The sequence below is a fragment of the Hydra viridissima genome, unplaced genomic scaffold (genome assembly GCF_058129835.1).
Source record: "Hydra viridissima isolate aposymbiotic clone 2 unplaced genomic scaffold, HvirCarnegie_v1 scaffold_6, whole genome shotgun sequence".
In the NCBI taxonomy this organism is placed as follows: domain Eukaryota; kingdom Metazoa; phylum Cnidaria; class Hydrozoa; order Anthoathecata; family Hydridae; genus Hydra; species Hydra viridissima.
The window spans coordinates 16,166,549-16,182,282 of record NW_028324305.1 but is presented as its reverse complement, the minus strand read 5'-3'; the positions used below and the strand labels follow the sequence as shown (position 1 = coordinate 16,182,282).

General features: G+C 30.1%; 1 protein-coding gene across 2 annotated transcripts; it reads right to left on the bottom strand.

The window, feature by feature from the left end:
- Positions 1-4,121: 4,121 nt before the first annotated feature.
- On the bottom strand, positions 4,122-15,325 carry LOC145190296 (heterochromatin protein 1-like). Of its 2 annotated transcripts, none has more exons than XM_090090751.1 (5): positions 15,064-15,325; positions 14,403-14,760; positions 10,510-10,629; positions 4,466-4,575; positions 4,122-4,380 (listed from the first exon to the last, which is right to left on the bottom strand). In XM_090090751.1, the coding sequence occupies exons 2-5, from the start codon at positions 14,744-14,746 to the stop codon at positions 4,313-4,315; spliced, it is 642 nt and encodes a 213-aa protein (XP_089946877.1). In that variant the 5' UTR covers positions 14,747-14,760; positions 15,064-15,325; the 3' UTR covers positions 4,122-4,312. The 2 variants fall into 2 exon arrangements, with proteins under 2 accessions (XP_089946877.1, XP_089946878.1); XM_090090752.1 differs by having other exon boundaries at positions 15,060-15,308.
- Between the last annotated feature and the right edge of the window lie 409 nt (positions 15,326-15,734).

The window sequence follows — 15,734 nt, the reverse complement described above, 5'->3', positions numbered from 1 at the left end:
ACATCGGATACCACAGTTCTTCTTCGATTAATTTGAACTTCAAACTCTTTTTTCATTTCACGGCCAATTTCTTCATTCTCATCAAAATTTTCTAACACAAACGTAAATGTTGCATCCGCAGAAAGTAAATTTGCATCAGCACGGCATAACGCGTCTACGGCTAATTTTATAGGCTTCAAATTTCTAGAAACTGTAGATATTATATTCCATTCTGAATCATTCAAAAATGTATCCGCTTTGATATCAATTATTGCCTTTTTTATTGAACTTTTCAAAAGATTAAAACGTTCTAACATGGACATCAGGCTACTCCATCTAGTCTTCGAATCAAGCAATAGCTGCAATTCCTTTCCATGATCTTCCTTCACATGTTTTTGCAACACTTCATTTTTTAAAGGGGAACGTCGAAACATTCGAACAATTACTCGAACTTTCATGATTACATTTCGCAATGTAAACTTTTCAGTAATTTCTACATCACATTCATTTCTCGTCCCCACTTGCATTCCTTCATCATCACTTAAATCTTCTTCATCAGAGTCCAGATCTAGGACACTCTCATAATCATCTTCATCTACCTCTTTCTCTGTTTGTTTGTAGATCACATTTACAATTGCAATCTGAATTGCATGAGCAAAACACAAAATTTGTTCACATGGTAATAATCTACCCACTTTTTGCATCATAGAAGCACCATCAGTTACAATACACGAAATATCGTTCCTTATATTTAACTGAAATGATTCTAACTTGTCCTCTAACAATTTTACACAATTTTCAGCCGCAAATCGACCATTAATTCGAGAAAGACCCAAATTCCAGATATTTTTCGACCCATGAACGTTAACATTCATATAACGTCTATTTCGAGAGGACGTCCACTCGTCCAATGTTAGACTAAAGCATAAATTCTTTTTTAATTGATTAATTTCAGCAATTTGCAATTGTTTAATTTTTTTAGTATAATCCATCACGACTTTCTGTATGCTGGTGGGTGATTTTGGAATATCACCGAATCCACGCATTGTTAAACATTTTCTTAAATCGTTTGACGTACAAAAAACACGAAACGGTAAACCATCAGAAGCAATCATTCTAGCTACTACGGCAGGAAAAGTTTCATCTTTTTTTGACTTGAAAAAATCAATGATCGTGTTCGTTTTTCTGGTTGTGCTCACAACACTATCGTTACTGTCAGATGTAGAAGCTGTTGTATTTTCATCAAACTTTCGCTTGTTCAAAACTGTGTTGTGTTTAGAACGAAGATGTGTGTGCATGGGAGTTGTACATCCACCCAATATCTTTAAAACTTGCTTGCATTGCATGCATTTCGCCACCTGATTTGTTTTCCCTCGTAGAAAATATTTCCACACAGAATTTGATAAGCTTTCTTTTGAAATGTCCATAAAAGTTTCTTCAGATTTATCTACCATACTTGGGTTGGGATTTAAAACAATAACAATGTAAGTCTACAAAATTTTTCAAACATAAAATTAATATAATGACTTACTTTGTCTGCTCTGCATACAATTTAATTTCTTAATGTTATTATTTCATTAAAAAAAAAATTTTAACCATTTGCAGTAGCCTAAGCCTAATAAAATTTAAATTTTTTGAATTTATAACAATGAAAGTACACAATGCTGCCATATATAGTAAAAGTTCTTCTAAATTCGAAATTCTAAAAACATCAAAAAAAAACTTTTGTTTTGTTTTTATATCATGTATTTATTCCGTTTTAAAAATTTTAATTTTTATTACTAAAAACTGTTGTATTATACTACTGAGGATGACAACTTTGTTCTTGAAAAACGTTTTTAGTAATAAAAATTAAAATTTTTAGAACGGAAGAAATACATAATATAAAAACAAAACAAAAGTTTTTTTTGAAATTTTTATAAAAACAGTTTAAATAACTTCAAAAATAAAATAAGAATTAAATAATCGAACTTTTAAATTCGAAAAATCCGGAATTTGCGTTTTTGAATTCCGGATTTTTAAAAATTCAAAATATGACGGAATTTCGGAATTCCGAAATTCCGAAATCCGGATTTGGATTCACTAATTCCAAGTTCTTTTTCAAGAAGGTCTGGCGCTTTTAGTGCTGATCAAAACTGTTTTTCCTGCATTTTTTTTTACAAATTGTTAATCAGTTTTGGGTGTCGTTTGACTACTCTAGAATGATTTTTTCTATTTCAAGTGTTTAAATAATATTTAATAAAATTGCTGATGGTTCCTAATGTCATATTAGTCGCTTTTTGTGTTAATCTGAATACTTTACCTTGCTTAAACAAGTTATTCACTAAGTTGGGCAGAGCTTGCGACCATTCATTTGTTTTAAAACTCCCGTTCTTAATGTTATTAATGACAAATCAAATATTAGTTTTGAAAGAATGTTCTTTCATGAAATAGTTTAGTTCATTAAAATTTTTTGAATAAACACAATTAAGCTACAATGTAATCGCAACTATTATCAAAAACAATTCTCCATTTACTAGCTAAATAATTAAATTTACAAATTTCGGCTTCGAGCTGGAAAACATAATCAAAACACTTTTCTGACATGTGAAATTGCAGGACACGAAAAAAGGTGATAGTCACTTAGAGGGTTTATTAACACTGTGGGGGGTGAGTCAGGATCTCCCACCTCATCTGTATTAGCTTAAGCCATGCCGAGTTTGCCGCGTGCGACCGCTCGTTGTTAAGCAGAAAATAAATCTTTTGGTGCTGTGGTCGCATTTGAGTGACTTTCTGCATAGCCGTTATAGTAGATTGAGAAGAAGAAGCTTGAAATGCACAATGCCATGTACATCCCACCACATTGATAACATGAACTTCTTTTGATGAAGACCAATATTGTGCTCTGGTTCTGCCCGTTCTTCAAACTTTAGAAAGTTTCCAAATAATTGAAGACAGTGCAACACTGATGTGTGAGAATAATAGCGTGTAGAGGCTATACAGCGGTTACTGAGTCTTGGATTCTCCTCCTCCATTAGTCTGCGCACCGCTTCATAATCAACTTCAGTTGGATAACCAGACAAAGCTCGAGTTGGAAGTCATTGAAATGAAAACGTTAAAAGCAATTTAAACTAGTGCGTTTGATAATGCTGTCTAGATCAATGACTTAGCCTATGTTATATACGATCTCACCGGCGGAATGACCGAGCTGGAATTCATTTAAGATACAGTGTCGATAATGGAGTTTTTAATCTGACATTTTATGACAGGTGTACCCGCTTATAAAGTTGCGTGGAGACTTATAGAAAATAATGTACCTTTGATGCATTAAAAAAAAAGTATTACATTCTAGAAAATAATAGAACTTCCCATATTTTAATGAGATCCATTTGTAATGATGAAAGTGCAAAAGAACTTTAAAAATTAGCTTTAAAAAAAAAATTGTTGGTTATTAGCGGTTATAACACCCCTTAATGAATTGTTAAATTTTGAAAATTAACTTTTTTTTTTGAACTAGTTTGCTAAAGTTTATTTTTCACAATAAAATATTTTGTTCGGACCTCTGGCTGTAGGTTAAACACTGCAATTCGAGGTCATTTTAACTGCAAAAAAACAATTAGCTGCACCATTTATCAGAACTACCAACCAACAATACGATTTTACTACCAACCTCAGGTTTGTTGAACGATTAAGAATTTTTAAACTAGTTTGAATATTTTTGGCATAAAAATTTAAGTTGCTGGGTAATACGACTTTATTACTATCTTCCGAATCAGCAACACAGGAATTAGGTAAAATTGAAAAGCTTTTTCATCGTTAGCGTGTGTAATCAAAAAGATTTACATTGAACTAAATTTTAGGAAAAAATGGTCTAGTTGAAAAAAGAAAACTTTGAAAAAAAAAAAAAAAAAAAAAAAAAAAAAAAAAAAAAAAAAAAAAAAAAAAAGAACTACAAAAACTATCGCAGTCCAGTTTTTAAAATGATTTCGAAACCACTAAACGGTGACGTTTTACCCTCCAGATAATCAATTGTTGAAAATTACATATTGGGCAAGAACAGCTAAGCAATGATGGAAAATAAGTTGATTTGATTCACGTGTAGTTTATCCCTTTTTGATGAAGTTTATCAACAATTTAAGAAAAATTAGAAATACAAGAGCGAGTATCCAGAAAAGCTAATTTATCAATGATAAAAACATCGTAACAACCATATTTTTTAACTGTTCACTTGTATTTCGAATATTCAAGATGTATTTTTAAGTAGATCTGATTCACGTAGCGAATCTCTCGACCATAAAATCGTTAAAACTAAAATAGCTGCGACTCTTCTGCACAAAAATGATTAGCTACGTCATTATTTTACAACTTCAGCTTCTTTCTTCGGGCTTCCTTTTGATTCTTCATTGTCATCTGCATTGCGATCTTTAATAAAATCGAACAAGGTGTTAAGTATAACGCAGAAATGGTTTTACATAAAAAACTCACGCAATTAAGATAACGAACTTACTGCTAGTTGAAGACCAAGTCAAACGTGCTTCATAGAAAGCTATTACCATCTGCGGTATCTTTAAGTTAGCAATTTTTGAGGAGACTAACTCTGCATCATTTACACCTTTCCTACAAAATTTAAGTTTAGAAATACTTACTTTGAAAAGCATTTTACTGAGAAAAAAAAAAGAAGACTTGTTAGGTAGAAAAGTACTTAAATTCTCAACTCAAATATTAAGTTCTAAAAATAATAATAAAAAAAAGGATCAAATTCTGACTGTTTTAGGTCATATCTCACTGTCATGTGTAAAATATTAAGATTGCGTATAGACGTATTAGAAACAAGCAGAATTCCACAAAGTCAGCAAGACCTAATTTAATTGAATCAGTGTTTTTTAAAAGGGCTGATTTGCTCAAAACCCGTTTTTAAGAAAACTAAAAAAAACTCTTTATATCTTTTAATATTAAATATACAAAATTTGTGTAATATATTTTTAAAAAATATATGCAAGAGTAACATCTTAGTGCACTTTGATAATTGTTATAACATTTCGTTTGTTAGTAATTAACGTATGAAATTTCGAAAAATTGGCCCTTTTAAAAAATATTCGAATATTTCGAAATCGAAACTGTTTCCATTCTCCGCGTTTTGCGGCAAAAAATACGAATCAGCTGGAGAGTGATTTTTTTAAAAAGGGCGTATTTGAAGCCAACTTGCCTTTTTTAAAAAAATCAAAAACTTTCAGGTGGCTTTATTTGTGCAAGAAGATAAAATTTAAACACACTTTTAACATAAACTGATGAAGCTATCATAGAACGACACGAAACACAGAAAAAGTGAATTTCATAAAAAATGTCAAACCAGCCCTTTTAAAAAACACTTATTCAATTAAGGTCAACATTTTATTTGATTATTATTATATTGATACTTGAGGGGCATGGCCACGACGGCTAGAACAGTCTAGATATGTAACTAAGTTTTGTCAGCACCACATGTGTAATCAAGTAGATACAGTGTATTAATAGATTGCATTTAATTGTTTTTTAATTGTTTGTAAATTATTTTAAAAATGAAATTAAGAGATAGAAGAACAATTAAATTTCGACACACACACACACACAAAATAAATAAAAAAATACCACACTGATGTTTTGAACATTTTTTGTCACTTGAAAAAAAGTTGACAGGTAGCATTGCAAGTAAAACACCTCTCCTAAACCGGTGTAGGAGGCGCGGAATACTTAACCAGTAAGGATCACTGCACAGTAACTCCTACCGGACAGCGCAGATCACTTGCCAAGTGATTTGTACTCAGCTATTAGATATTGTACTTAGGTACCCAACACTCAACTGTTTTCTGCATTATAATCACAAGTAAACAAAGGAATATATATTCGATATAGCTCATGTTAAAACTTTAGATTTGAATTGAAGTCATGTAATAAAGCTTTTTAAAATTTAAAGACTTTAACCTTCTTTCCTTTTTATTTCGATCCTATTAAGATTGTTTTCGATGCGTTTTACTATCTATAATAAGCTTAAAAACTGTTGCGTTAACTTGTTTGACACGATTTTAATACTTTTATGTAACTTTTCCCCTAAATATTTTTAAGAAATTTTTTTTTTTTTTATTATAACACTGAATAACAACCCAAAAATATCTTGTTTGATGATTACATTTTCTAAAGCAGTTTTTCATGCTGATTACAAATCTGAAAACCGTTTTTCTCTATCACGTCAGGTTTTTAAGATATTAACATAAACATACATTTTTAAATCCTTTATTGTTACGAATGAATAAGAAAATAGAGTTTAGTTTACTAAGTTAATAACAGATGGCAACACTAAACATATTCTTTTGATATTTTAAAATGATATATTCTGTTCTGAAAATAGGTCCGGTAAAAGATGTGCAGGGCAGTCGTTGTTTGTTGTGATCAAGTGAAGTTATGTTTGAATATTGTGCTTCTTAAAAAAGATCCCGTGTGTGCTATTTTAGTTTATAGATAAGGAGTAATGAATAAAGTATTTGATTTAAACATAGTAATTTAAAGTGAAAACCCCTGAGTGGTTTAATCGAGACTGAAATTAGTTATTTCGAGTTTGCTTTGTTTTCTACTGAGTAAGGTAATGTTTCACCTGTCTTTTAAGAAGACTAATATCATTTTACAGAAATGAACCCTGTTGAGTTCATTTATTTTTTATCGAATGCTAATTTAGTGATTTTTGATATTTTCCTTTTTATGTGAATTGAATTCTCCCTTGTGAGGAAATGTAATAAGTATATGAATGACAAGTGTCTAGTGAAAGTGACTGATTTACTGTGTATTGGATGTTTATAAACTGATGTAAATGAACGAATTGCTGGTTTAATTTAGTGTACTTAATTTGTAACTGTATGTTTATTAATGAGTTGTGTGTTTATTATGAGTTATACCGTTCCTATATGTTTGCTATTTTTTTTCAGTGAAAACAATGGCGTCTAGAGGCTGCATCAATTCACCAGACTTGTTTTGTTATGTGTGCGGCTATCTCACAGACAAAAGCCACCGAAAGACATTTACACCATTTCTGAGAAAAGCTTATGAACTATACTTTGATTCAAAGGTTGACAGCGGCAAGTCATGGGCACCACAGTTCATTTGTTTGACATGTGCATGAAACTTACGGGGTTGGATAAGGAAGGCTAAAAATAACAACCATCTGGCATTTGGAGTTCCTATGATATGGCGTGAGTCAAGCAACCACATCACTGACTGTTATTTCTGTTTGACAAATGTCACAGGTTTCTCATACAAGACTCGTTCATCTGTGAAGTATTCAGATATTCCCTTGGTTTCAAAACCAATTCCACATGATCCAGTCAGTTGTCCAATACCAACATCACCTACAGAATACAGAGTCGATGATGCAACACAAGAAGAAAGTTCGTCTTCCAGCAACATGGCAGACTCTGACTACAATCCTGATGATGATGAAATTCATTTGATTAATAATGATGATCTTTGCGACCTTGTACGGGACCTGGCACTAACAAAAGGTGTAGAACATAAGACTGAAGCATGGCGTCTATTTATTGATTCCTCCAAGGCAAGTTTGAAGGCTGTATTATTACACAATGGAAACATGTATGCATCAGTACCGGTTGGTTATTCTACTCATCTAAAAGAGATGTACGAAACCATGTCTTGAAAAAATTTGCTATCACGATTACATTTGAAATATGTGTGGTGATTTAAAAGTGATCACTATTCTCATGGGAATGCAGACAGGGTATACCAAGTACTGCTGCTTTATCTGCGAGTGGGACAGCAGAGATAGGAAGCACCACTATATAAATAAGAATTGGCCCATTAGAGATAAAATGGAGCCAGGTAGTAAAAACGTCCTGCGTGTGCCATTGGTTGAGCGTGAAAAAGTTCTTATGCCTCCACTTCATATAAAGCTAGGGCTCATGCAAAACTTTGTGAAGGCACTAGACAAAAACTCAGATGCTTTTCCGTACCTATGCAACAAGTTTCCAGAGTTGAGTTATGCGAAGTGAAAGAATGTGTTTTCATAGGTCCACAAATAGGAAGATCATAGCAGACAGTCACTTCGAAGATTTACTCAGCAGAATTGAAAAAAAAGTATGGTTGGCATTTAAGTCTGTTGTAGCCAATTTCCTTGGAAATAATAAATCTCCTGAATATGTAAATATTGTGCAGAAGTGCATTAGTGCGTACAAGTTAATGGGTTGTAACATGTCCCTCAAGATTCATTTCCTCGACTCACATCTCGACTTCTTTCCAGAAAACCTAGGTTCTGTTAGTGATGAACATGGTGAACGTTTCCATCAGGACATCTCGGTGATGGAGTCACGCTATCAAGGCTGATGGAGTGCAGCAATGTTAGCCGACTATTGTTGGATGCTTCAGCGCAACATGCCAAATTGTCAGCACAAACGCAAGTCTACAGCCAAGAAATACAAACCAAACTAACTTTTAATTTAAGTAACTTTACGTTATACCTATGTATTTTACAAGTGTATTATATCTTAAACTATGTGTATTTATGTTAAGTAGTACTCTATTCAGCGATATATGCTCTACTGTAACTTGCCTGCGAGTTGTTTGCTTTGATACAATATTAAACATATATAAATGGTCAATGCCAAATATCTCAACAACGGTGGGTGATAGAGACAAATGGTTTCTATATTTGTAATCAGCATGTCTTACTTGTCTTAAAACAAGTGTTGGTTTCCAAGATATTTTCCGAAAGTTTTTTTTTGTTGATCAGTGTAATCAGAAAATATTTCCTCATTCAAAAAATGTAAAAGACAATTTTTTTTTAGTGGGGTGCATGGGGAGAAATCTCATATTTTAGGGGAGTGCCCAGGAAATTTGTTGTTCAAGATATGTAACAAAGAGGCATGGGGCATACTCAAATTTCTAGTATGTTGATACTGGTGTCGAATGAGGATGACTAGCAAAAAAAAAAAAAGGTAATTGGAGCTAAACCAACCCCACCCCAACCCCTAACTGTCCCATTCCTAGAACTATATCTCCTTTAATCATAAAATTATTTTTTTTGTTTTATTATAAACTAGATCAAAATTCATTGATAGATTTCAAATTTCATCAAAAAATCTCTTTTTGTTTAAGATTTATAACCATGCATAGCTTAAAACTTTCTCCAAATACCCGCTGAAATAACTTTAAATGGTTTTAGTTTTTAAATGAAAAATTTTTTTTTGATGTAATTTGAAATCTGTTGATGAATTTTGATCTAATTTAATATAAAACAAACAAAAAATAGGAAAGAGATTTTAGGAACCATACCCTAGTAAGTATTAGGGTTAAAAAGTTTTTATAACCCTGCATTCTTGTCATAAATCAATCAGCTTTAAGTTAATTGTAATGTAAAAAATATAAATTTAAGTTTTTGAAAAAATCACCCCCGAAGAACTTTATTAAATAGGGAGAACAGGGTAATAATATACTGGTAAACTATATTTTATGAGATAAAATTAGTAATATTTTCACCTAATAACAGCACATAGTAGGTATAATAAAAAAACTATAGAAATATCACTAGCCAATCACTATGGCCCCTAAACTTGTTTATTTAAAAATTAAGAATGAAAAAAAATTTTCTTGCATTTAGGAGAACAGTGGTCATCCTATTTGCCAAGTATCTACATTATCTTTAGTTGATATTAAATAGAAAACAACTCTATATGAGAAGCAAAATTAGATCTGTTGATATATACTATAAATAAATACAAGAGAATGTCTAACGTTTAGTATTTTTACACAGTTTGCAAATTTGTAACCCTAATTTCATAAAACAAGCTAAAAGAAAAAAGTCTTTTTAAGGGATTACATACCAATAGGTGTTCATACCAAAAGGCAAAATATACCAATAGGTGTTCATACCAAAAGGCAAAATAAACCAATAGGTGCTCATACCAAAAGGCAAAATATACCAATAGGTGTTCATACCAAAAGGCAAAATATACCAATAGGTGTTCATACCAAAAGGCAAAATATACCAATAGGTGTTCATACCAAAAGGCAAAATATACCAATAGGTGTTCATACCAAAAGGCAAAATATACCAATAGGTGTTCATACCAAAAGGCAAAATATACCAATAGGTGTTCATACCAAAAGGCAAAATATACCAATAGGTGTTCATTATAAGTAATTTGAAATATTGAATTAACAGCTGTGAAATTCTTTAAGATTTAAATTTTTCACTATCATAACCATTTACAGTTTTAGTTATTTTGCTTTTTGATACAAATTGAAAACAAAGATAAATGTTGTTTATATTGTCTAGTTAGTAGGGTTCAAAAACTACAAGCAACATATTATTTTATGGATTTCAATCTTGAAGGTAATTGATAAATAAAAATTGATTAATTTATGAAAAATGATAACATGAATAATGATAACAAAAAAGTTACGAGTCTTAAATACATATATACAGAGAGGTATCATTTATCTTTTTCTCATTACATTAGTGCTAATAAGAAATATCTACTTCTTAAAGTATTTTTAGTAGAAGTAACTTACCATTTAATTAAAAAATGAACTTCACCAGAGGTCTCTGTAGCACCAAGTATTTCTTCGGCTTCCATACCTTTTTCAAAACCATTCATATTTTTCTCTGATTTCTTTTTCTTCTTTGATGAACTTATCATAAAAAAAAAACAAAAAAATAACACTAATTTTTGTGTGTATATTTTGCAGCCAATTGTTTTCAATTGTTTAACTGGTATTAAAAAGGTGATAAAAATCATATATAAAATTAAAATAAAATTTAAGAATAATAAGCATGAAAATATTAAACATTAATAAACAAACTCTTTTATTATTCAATAAACTTACGTAAAGAAAAAGCAAAACAATAAAAATAATTACACCTTTTAAGAATTGAAGCAATTTATTTTTAAAATTATATTCATTTGATACAGTTCCTATCTTTTTTTATTTGCATTATAAGAAACCTTAATAGAACTTTGAAATAAAACTTAATGAATCAATGTTTTTTAGGGTGCAAAGTATGAACACATAAGTTAAACATACGTGCTACATAACTATTTTAATATAAATGAAACTGTCTTTGTGTTACAATGTCATTTAACAAAGAATTCTTAAAAATTCCTAAAATAAAATTTTTCAGTTTAAATTTTACTTGAACTTGTTGGTGACATACCTTTCAACTGATTGAAAATATTATTGGCTTGTCATTTGTTAAAGAGTCCTTTTTGCAATAGGTTTATTTGTCTTCCATTATGCACAAGTTTTCTTGACATAAAAATTCATGTAGCTTTTTGAATGATGAATTGCATTAATTTATCCATCAGCTTCTTTTTATGATATGCTTTATATTCTATATATAGATTTAAGAAGTTTTCTTATCAAAGTTTGGCTGTTTTTAAATTTTTTTTACAAAATCTCTCTGCAACTGACATGGATTTACCTTTATGGAGCAAATAATTGATTTTGGTTCAAATATATTTATAAATCCTTTCTTTTTTCCACTTCCTGCATTTCTTCTAATAAATTGAGTCTCTTCATATTAAATCCACAGAATAAATCCAACTGAAAATTGAGTAACACTGGTTAGTTTTAAAATATCAACTTGTGACAACAAAGGATTTTAAAGAAAAACTTCCAAACCTCTCAATTTAATACTTATTTACTCATTTAAACCCAATAACAATGATAACCAATACTTAACGTCAACACAGTCAAACAACAGGATTAGCTTCCGTAAAAAAAAAAAGAGAATATTCTTTTAAGTAGTTTTTGAGTATATAGTGATTAAAGGGTGCTGAACTTCATTGTGTTCAGCCAATATTTAACATGACTGGTTCATTACTCTTACTTGATAAAAGTTCCTAAAACTTTTAAAGAATTTTCTTGAACTTTTAGCAGCTGTTTACAACTTTGTATAAAATTCTAATACTTTCTAAAAGATTAGAGAACTGTTTTGAACTTTCCAGAAATCTAAATCTATGGAATTCAATAAAGATGACTATTGGTGATATAACCAGTGATAACACTGGGAAAAAGAATGAAATAGTTGCCCAACTGCTCAGACTTCTTGAAGATGGCTATCAACAAATCACAATTTATAATTTGTCTAAATCTATGGAATTCAATAAAGATGACTATTGGTGATATAACCAGTGATAACACTGGGAAAAAGAATGAAATAGTTGCCCAACTGCTCAGAATTCTTGAAGATGGCTATCAACAAATCACAATTTATAATTTGTCTAAATCTATGGAATTCAATAAAGATGACTGTTGGTGATATAACCAGTGATAACACTGGGAAAAAGAATGAAATAGTTGCCCAACTGCTCAGAATTCTTGGAGATGGCTATCAACAAATCATAATATATAATTTTTCAGTACCACATTCTGGACAGACTTCTCCATTTAGTGGTGGATATAAGACTTGCTGAGAGCATCAAGTTATTGAACATTGAGTATCCATTTATGCTTGATCTTTTAAAGAAGTATGAGGAATTTAAAGCAGAATTTATGAATGGAGCAGAGAAAATTCTCAATAAATCAAGCTGAAAAGATGATATAAACTTTTTGAATCATCTAAAACAAGCATTCAGGTTCTTTGAGGAAAATGTTTCATTTACTTTCAAAAAATTCCTAACATCAGTAAAGCAAGGTGGAACTCAAGAGCCATTCTAGCATTCATTCCTACAACAAGGACAAATTTGGAGAAGGTATGCAGATTCATACTGTATGATTGGGCAGACTATTAGTTTACCAATCAGATGTACAATTAAAATGACTTAAAGAACATGTCATAAGTATTGCATCCTTACAAAAGAGCATTGCAGTCATTGAAAAATCACTGGAGTAGAAGCCATCTGTAGTCAAGATACCAAGAAACAATCAGTGTCAAATATGCAATCAAAGTGATGCAGGAACTTTACACTGTCTGCAAAAAAAAAGGAACTTAGACCTATTCTAAGCAATAAACAGTGATAAAGATTTTGCAGTGATAAAGTGTTGATATTGTTTGATATATGCATGCTAATTAAAATTATATAAAAATCTCAAAAAATAGAAAAAAAGTGTTATTGTTTAAAATAGAACTGTTTTTATTTATTTTAGTTTATAATAATGTTTATATAACTCTTTTTATTGATAATTACTAGATGATCTCAAGTGATCTAAACTCATATCATTTTTCGCATATTCTTATATTTGTTGTTTATTTGTTAGGAACATGTACCAACTCTCAAAAATGAATATATTAGCAACTGTATCATTTATCTAATTTCTTTAAAATCATTATTGTTGAATATCTTTTGATAAATAATAGTTTGAGGAAGATTTTTTAGCTACTATTAAATTCTTTGTGACTTAAGCATTTTTTTGTCAAAAAATTTCTTTTTAAGTTCAAAATTATTCTATTTTGATAAGAATACTTTTAAATACTGATAAAATGCCAAAAATATCAATTTGTAAAAGAAATTGCGTGATTGTGTCTCATGAAGATTATAACCAAATGCAAATAGCAGAACATTTGAATTGTTCCTCATAATTAAATTTATTGAAACTAGTAATATAGTGGATAAAAAGTCTGTTTGTCTCAAGAAGTTAACCCTATAAGATGAAGAGTTTTTAAAAGTAAAACATGGAGGAAATGATTTTGATGATGCATTTCAAATAAAGAAATGAGGGATATTGTGAGAATACAGGAAAAGCTTACAGGGGAAAAATCCCAAAATTTTTTACAAAATTATCCTGTAACTTTGTGACAACAACCGATTGGGGATAATTTTATCATACAAGTTAAAAATCTAAAACACATTTGTAAATAAGTGAAAACTTTTTTTTCCAAATCTGGATGCAAAAAGAGTGCTTCAAACCATGCTTTGGTCCCATCTGAGACCAGATTTGAACATAATCAAACTTGTTTGGGACTAGTTAGACATAAGATGGAAAGGTTGCCAAGGAACTTAAATAAGATTTGGAACATTCTATAGGCAAAATGGTACAATAATCCTAACACATTTGTTAAAATTTTTTATCATTTTATAGGTAAAAGGTGTTGTTAATAACCGAGGTGTTCATACTAAATATTAGTAAAATGACTATCTGTGGTTAGAAAATTGAATACCTTTAATCAGATTTATATTTTTTCTGATACAATGTAATAAATATATATATATTTTTACCATCTTTCTTAAATTTATTAGAAATCTCCTAGATGCTACTTTCTTTCACAATGGTACTGTATATAAAAAGGAAAAAATACATGTGAAAATAAAAAAATATATTTGATTATAGGCCAGTGTGAAAAAAGTTTTTATTCAGGACACCATTTAACATTAGTAACTCATTAAATCATGTTTTACATGATTTATTTTCCTGATTAAAATATATTCTCTTTAATTTTACGTTTACACTTAACAGTTACTTACCCTTCATCAGACTGCTTCCTTTTAGCTTGCTTCTTTTTTTCATCTGGCACTGGCTTTTCTGTTAATTTAGGTTCTTTTTGCTCATTATCATTTGCCTTACTATTAGATTTTCTCTTCTTTTCTTTACATTCTTTTTCATATTGTTCTATAAGTTCTGGACAATTAAGGTTAGATGCAGGTTCCCAAGTATTATCTTCAAGAGGATAACCTTTCCATTTTAAAAAGTATAGTATTTCATTATTTTTATTTAATTTGTGTTTTAAGATTTTTTCAACAACATACTCTTCTTCTTCCTCTTCATCATCACTATTAACTTGTTCATTGTCATTTTTTTCTCCTCCCATTTTTAAATTCGAGCCTGCAACAATAGAAGAACTAAATCTCAATTTAATTCTACAATTTTTAAGAGAAAAGTTGCAACATACCAATGACAAAAAAATAAAATGTAAACTATTGTAACAAAATTTCATTATATTCACATACTACACTGATTTTACATAATAGTAAATGGCATAATATGCAGTATACATTATGTATGGGTATATCGTATATTATTAATATTTTATATTCGTTTTAGTAACTTTCTTTCAACGTCATTTCTTAAATACATATTTAAATATGATGGTATTATGACATAAAATAGAACAAATTTTACACCTACTATTTTACGTAATTGGTCGCAGTATCTGTTGTTGTCGAAATATTATGATACAATCACAACACTTAATACAATAAATTTAATTACAAAGCTAGCACCAAAAACTAACTACAATTATTTTATAGAAAAATATTCTCTCCTTCTGATGTATATTTTTGTGTAAGTGGAGCCAAAGGCAAGATAGGTTTCCAGATGCCAGGCACCTTCCAAAATAAGTAGACAATTTCCGCGCTTCTTAAATTGCGCATGCGTGCAAATAGCGAATGAAAAGCTTTTTTTTTATGTTAACATATTATCAGGAGGTTTAAAAAAAAGGGTAAAAACTAAATCAAATTCTATTGTGGACAAATTTAAAACTTCAATTACCATTCCATGTAAACATTTTCTAATGGAAAACGACCTTTTATTTTCAAATCAATATCCTTATATCAGAAAAAGTAGCTAAAAACGAAATATATTCTGCGGCGTTAATTTTATTTTAATAAGTCATATCAATTTGTACCGTGTCCGATACCTTCTGATATAATTACTTGAAAACCCGGAATCTTTAAAATCCAGCTTAAAGATCGATAGTTTACAGCTGGGAGACTAATTTCAGTCGGGTGTTAACTTTATCTAGTCTAGAAACAAATGCTTCTGCCCCAAACTTGAAAAGACTTTATTCTTAAAAAAAA